Here is a 6,451-nt window from a genome sequence, read left to right on the forward strand (position 1 = left end):
CCCAGGAATTCATCTCCCTTGTGGGTTCTTAGCCTTATATGTCTTGGTCCCATGATCAGTGCCTCTGCAGTGTTCAACCCCAAGACACTCTCTCAATGATTATCTGATGCAACAGCTCTCAACTTTTTAATAACTCCCATTGCTTCTTTGCCCTTGGCAGCCTGGCCTGACTTTATTTCATGAATTAAGCCTAAGTTTTGTCCCCCAGGAATGTCGCTTCCCTTAAGAACAATCCCATATGTGGTCCTAGTCTGAGAGAGGCCAGGAGAAGGATGGAGCTGCAGGAGAAACGTGGCCTGGAATATGGGAGGCCCTAAGTCCTCTTGGCTACCTTGGGCTGGTGGTAGGTGATGGTGTTGGGAATCTCTATCTTCTCTCTTGTTCAGAGGGGGAGGCTTTTCTCTTCTCACCACCTGTGTCTCTCTCCTCTTTCTCACTCTCCCTTTCCATCAGCGTTCTGAGGTGTCTCCTTCCCTGAACTCTTCCCTTTACACATCAGGGCCTTCTTTAGCCCTTGAGACTGCTGAGGCTGAGCAACACTGAAGTTTGTCAGCTCCCGTCTATTCTTTTTTAGTCTCTTTGTAATACTTATTTTGCTTTTCGTTAATTAAAAAAATTGATCGTAGTAAATATATGTGTAACACAACATTTGTCATTTCGACATTCTTCACATGTATAATTCAGTGACATTATTTGTGTTCACCATGTTGTACAACCATCCCCATTTTCCATTCTCAAATATTTCCACCACCCTTAGACAGAAACTCAGTGTCCCCTGAGCAATGAGTCCCCTTTCCTCCTCCATCCTGCCTGCCCCTGGTAACCACTAATAAACTTAGGTCTGTATATACTTGCCTATTGTAGGTGTTTCATATAAGCAGGATCATAAAATATTTTTCCTTTTGTGACTTACTTATTTCCCTCAGTTATGTCCATTTATGAAGTACTGGAAATAGAATAATTTGTAAAGATAAAAATATACATATTCAAGTAATCTCATCAGCCAGTGAAAACCACTATGAACATTGTTAACATTTTGATGTTACCACCATTCCATCTTTTTCCTTTGAATTTTGTAACATATTTTGACAAAATGTTTTATAAGTTCCATCTTTAAAGCAAAAACATTACATGGTAAAATAAAATCCCATATAATTAAACTTTTTAGATATTATGACTTTATTACTTAAGTAGTATTTTATTTATCACATGGAGGTACCATATTTTATTAAACCAATTTGTTACGCTTGTGCATTTACACTGTTTTCAATTTATCAATATTACGACAATACTGTGATGAACACCCTTAAACATATATCTTTTAAAAATAGTTTTGATTGTTTCCTTTAGACAGATTCCTAAGAGGCATTGCTGGGACAGAGAGTATGAAAAATTTTAGGATTTGGTATGTTTTTTCAAATTGTCTTCTAAAAAGGTTTTACTACCAGTGATACATCTATTTCCTTAAACTCTTCATAGTGCTGAGTGTTAAGAAAAAAAAGAAAAAACTTTGTCAATGTGATGTTTCAAAAAATGAATGAGCCCTTATTATTTTAATTTTTACTTTATTGGATAATTAGTGAATTCCAGATACCTTTGAATTATTTTTCCACAGGCAGTAAGAAACCATGAACATTTTTCAAAGAGAAGTTTTGCATCATTCAAGTTTTCTTATGTTTGACAGCATCTTCTTCCATCATTGTTGCCTTTCTCTCCTCCCTCAGGTTTTTGTGCCTATTAAATCTCTCATAATCATAATTGGCTCTCAGGGAAAGATAGAACTTTGCACTAAACAAGTAAATTGCTAACAGTAGCTAAAGTGTTACTTGGTACCTGGGAAAGGTGTGATGGTGAAATTTTTATATCTGGTATATTGTAAATAAATTTTATATACAGTGGTAAGAACTAGAAAATATCTGCCTGTGTTTCTAGATGATAAAATTCTCTCCCATGTTATTTGATTTCCAAATTTTTCTTTCCATCAGCATTTGTGCATATTTCACTCAAGTAAAAATATCCATGTAACACAGAAATATCAGGATCAAAACTAGAGTGCCTCTGAGACTATTAATCCTAATTTTTATCATGGAAATTTTTATATATCCACAAAGTAGAGAGACTAGTATAAAGAAACTTAATGTACCCATCCATCAACCTTCTTACCAACAGTTTGCCAATTTTTCTCCATATTACCCACCCCCCTTTAATAAAGTATTTTAAGTCAAGGCTAAGACAATGTCCCTTCATTCATCTGTGAAGACTTCAGTATGCATCTCTAACTGATAAAGGCTTTTTAAAGTGTATGGTGGTTGTAATCTTAGTAGAGATAAGGACCTCAAGACAAAATAATGAAGCTATGATGCTGATGTTTTAGGAATCAGTGATCAGATTGGAAGGTTGGGGTTGGGAGTGAAGGATCAGGAGTCCAGAGCTTTCTCAGAGAGGCCAAAACCATGCTGTTTAAACTACTGCCCACCAATCTAACCTTGACACCATGCAGTAGAAAAAGGACACAAAACCAGAGGCAGAACTTATTATCCTCTTTTGGGTTTGCTCCGGCAATACCCAGGAAGTGTCTACTCTACTCTTGCCTTGTCTCAGGGCTTCATGCACTGGTGTGTGGGGACAAGGCCATTCTGAACATGCTCCATCACATCATTTCCTGCCGAAGAGCTTGGTGATATAATGGAGGGGCTCTCACTTGCCCATGGAGACGTTTCTCAAATGGTCTTATGTTGGGGGTCAGTGTAGCCATAGAATAAATAATGCATCTTCCTGGAGCATCATTTTTACTCAGATATTTGAGGATAAATGTGAGCTTTATATAAAGATAAACAGGCAATATTTTTTTTTATTAACTTTTATTAAGCTTCAAGTGAACGTTTACAAATCCAATCAGTCTGTCACATATAAGTTTACATACATCTTTCTCCGTACTCCCACTTGCTCTTCCCCTATTGAGTCAGCCCTTTCAGTCTCTCCTTTCGTGACAATTTTGCCAGCTTCCCTCTCTCTCTATCCTCCCATCCCCCCTCCAGACAAGAGTTGCCAACACACTCTCAAGTGTCCACCTGATATAATTAGCTCACTCTTCATCAGCATCTCTCTCCCACCCGCTGACCAGTCCCTTTCATGTCTGATGAGTTGTCTTCGGGGATGGTTCTTGTCCTGTGCCGACAGAAGGTCTGGGGAGCATGGCCGCTGGGATTCCTCTAGTCTCAGTCAGACCGTTAAGTATGGTCTTTTTATGAGAATTTGGGGTCTGCATCCCACTGATCCCCTGTTCCCTCAGGAGTTCTCTGTTGTGCTCCCTGTCAGGGCAGTCATCGATTGTGGCCGGGCACCAACTAGTTCTTCTGGTCTCAGGATGATGTAGGTCTCTGGTTCATGTGGCCCTTTCTGTCTCTTGGGCTCTTAGTTGTCGTGTGATCTTGGTGTTCTTCATTTTCCTTTGCTCCAGGTGGGTTGGGACCAATTGATGCATCTTTGGTGGCCGCTTGTTAGCATTTAAGACCCCAGATGCCACATTTCAAAGTGGGATGCAGAATTAAACAGGCAATATTTTGAGTACTCTAATTCCTCACAGATTCTTTTATAGATAATTTAGCTTTATATTTGTCTACAGATGTTGATAGAGATCTCTTTATATACATTCAATTTAATTGCCTTGAAAAAAAAGAACACTGAGCTTCTGTTAAGAGTGATGGAAAAATTAGGAAATGGATAATGGTGATAGCTACCCAGCATGATAATAATGCCACTGAATCATACATGTGAAGAAAGTTGAAATGGCAGACGTCTTGTTACATGTATACTTATCTCTCTCTCTCTCTCACACACACACACAAAGAACAGCAGTGCAAGTGTAGCTGCCCCTCCGTATATCAGGTGGGAGTTAGGGAGGAGAGATCTTCTCATGCTCTATTGATTTTACAGGGTGGAGCCTCAAGGCAAATTTTCCTGAACTTTAGAGAAAACAATTCAGGAAAAGTGTAACCCAATCAAATGATTTTAACACCAAAGAACTCAGTTTATTTTCCAAGTGAACGCCTTCTAGAACTTTCATTTACTGAATTAAAGGAAATGTTCCCCCATCCTCTATTTTCTGTAAGTTTTACAAACCCAATATATTTTCTTAAATGTCTCCCATAGATCATCTAGGAATATTATATGTATAACAGAAAATTCACAAGCTTTTATTAGAAAACCTGAAATCTCAAGAAAATTTTGCATTTGCCCTGGGCTCTTTCTTTTTTTTTAATTAACTTTTATTAAGCTTCAAGTGAACGTTTACAAATCCAATCAGTCTGTCACATATAAGTTTACATACATCTCACCCCCTACTCCCACTTGCTCTCCCCCTCTTGAGTCAGCCCTTTCAGTCTCTCCTTTCGTGACAATTTTGCCAGCTTCCCTCTCTCTCTATCCTCCCATCCCCCCTCCAGACAAGAGTTGCCAACACAATCTCAAGTGTGTCCTGAGCTCTTTTGAGTTACCCCTGTAGATGGTCTTGTGGCAACAAATGCCACTAGAGAGGCGTGTGTGCTGGAAAGTTTGAGAAGTACTGACCATCCTACCTTTGCTACAGCCAAGATCATCTGCTGTTTTTCTTCACTTTTGCCTCTGAATTTGTACATGAAAATTTATTCTAACAAACCTGTGTCTTCCTTCAGCAATGAATCACATGAAGCCCCTCAAACCTTCACCATGTGGAAGCATCTATTTGTTTGTTTAAAACCATTAGTCCTACAATCTGTCAAGATTTATGCACATAGATAGATGATGTTTCATAGTCACAGGAACTTGTTGACCTGTTTAATCATTTACTGATTTATTTAACTAGCTTTGTACAGAGCTTATGGTTCACAAGACATTATGTTGGGCACAGCAGGTATGAAAAGGAATCCAACATGGAACCTGTGGACAAGGACCAAAGGTCCAAAGAGGGAAAGACTCATAAATGCCTATAACACAATGTATGGTGTGGTTAGAGATATAAGCCAGTAGGAGACTTGAAGATGAATTTATCCTCATCAAAGTCTCTCCTAAGATATATCTTGGGATGGTGCTCAACAATGACTTTGATCAATTCAACCCCGACCTCGAAGGGAAAGTGACTGAATTGCATGATTTTTTGTTTTGCATTGTTTCTCTCTAGTTATGTGGGGAAGATCCCATGGAACCACAGAACATCACATGGGTGTCAGAGTTTGTTCTCTTAGGGTTCTCACAGACACATGAGCTTCATAAATTCCTGTTCCTGGTGTTCCTGTTTGTCTACATCACCACCGTGGTGGAAAACCTCCTCATCATGGTCACAGTGATCTTTGACTCCCGACTCCACACACCCATGTATTTTCTGCTTCGAAATCTGGCTGTCATAGACCTCTGTTTCTCCTCAGTTACTGCCCCAAAGATGTTGGTTGACTTCCTTTCTGAGAACAGGACCATCTCCTACCAGGGCTGCATGGCTCAGATCTTCTTCTTCCACCTCTTGGGAGGTGGGACTGTCTTCTTCCTCTCAGTGATGGCCTATGACCACTACATAGCCATCTCTCGGCCCCTCCACTATGTCACCATCATGAACACTCAGTTTTGTGTGGGGCTAGTGGTGGCTGCCTGGGTGGGAGGCTTTCTTCACTCCATTGTCCAACTGGGTCTGATGCTCCCACTCCCTTTCTGTGGCCCCAACGTGCTGGATAACTTCTTCTGTGATGTTCCTCAAGTACTGAGACTAGCCTGCACTGACACGTCCCTCCTAGAGTTCCTTATGATCTCCAACAGTGGGATGTTGGTCCTCATCTGGTTCATCCTCCTTCTGATCTCTTACACTATCATCCTGTTGATGCTGAGGTCCCACTCAGGGCAGGAAAGGAGGAAGGCAGCATCCACCTGCACCACGCATATCATTGTGGTGTCCATGATCTTTATTCCCTGCATTTACATCTACTCCCGGCCCTTCACCCCCTTTCCCACGGACAAGGCTGTGTCCATCAGCTACACGGTCATGACCCCCATGCTCAACCCCATGATCTACACCCTGAGGAACCAAGAGATGCAGTCAGCCATGAAGAGATTAGGCAGACACTTGGTGATTTGTCACAGGGACTGAACTTTAAATAGATTGAGTTTAAATGACAAAACTTGTTGAAATTTTGTTTTCATGCCTGAAAAATGCAGGGAAATCCTCAGAGAATATAGCACTTCAGATTACACTAATATGTATTGAGGACCTCTTCCTGTTTGAGGCACTGTGTTAGGTACTTTCACATCTTTATATCATTACTTATGAGGGCGTGTATAATATTGATCCAAAGCTAAAAAGATATTGCAGAAGTTTTTTGTTCCCCTTTCAATCTCCATTTCCTCCCAGCACTCATTCCATCCCCAAAATAAAAATCATAAAACTGACAGTATATATATTGCTATTTCAATTAACCCTTTTATAAAT

General features: G+C 40.2%; 1 protein-coding gene across 1 annotated transcript; it reads left to right on the forward strand.

Annotated features, from left to right (window-relative positions):
* The first annotated feature begins 5,111 nt into the window (after positions 1–5,111).
* Positions 5,112–6,198, forward strand: LOC100663429 (olfactory receptor 4D1-like). The gene has a single exon (XM_003414383.3). It carries the CDS (start codon positions 5,177–5,179, stop codon positions 6,110–6,112), a length of 936 nt encoding a protein of 311 aa, XP_003414431.2. The 5' UTR covers positions 5,112–5,176; the 3' UTR covers positions 6,113–6,198.
* The last annotated feature ends 253 nt before the right edge of the window (positions 6,199–6,451 follow it).

Source organism: Loxodonta africana, chromosome 18 (genome assembly GCF_030014295.1).
Source record: "Loxodonta africana isolate mLoxAfr1 chromosome 18, mLoxAfr1.hap2, whole genome shotgun sequence".
Lineage (NCBI taxonomy): Eukaryota > Metazoa > Chordata > Mammalia > Proboscidea > Elephantidae > Loxodonta > Loxodonta africana.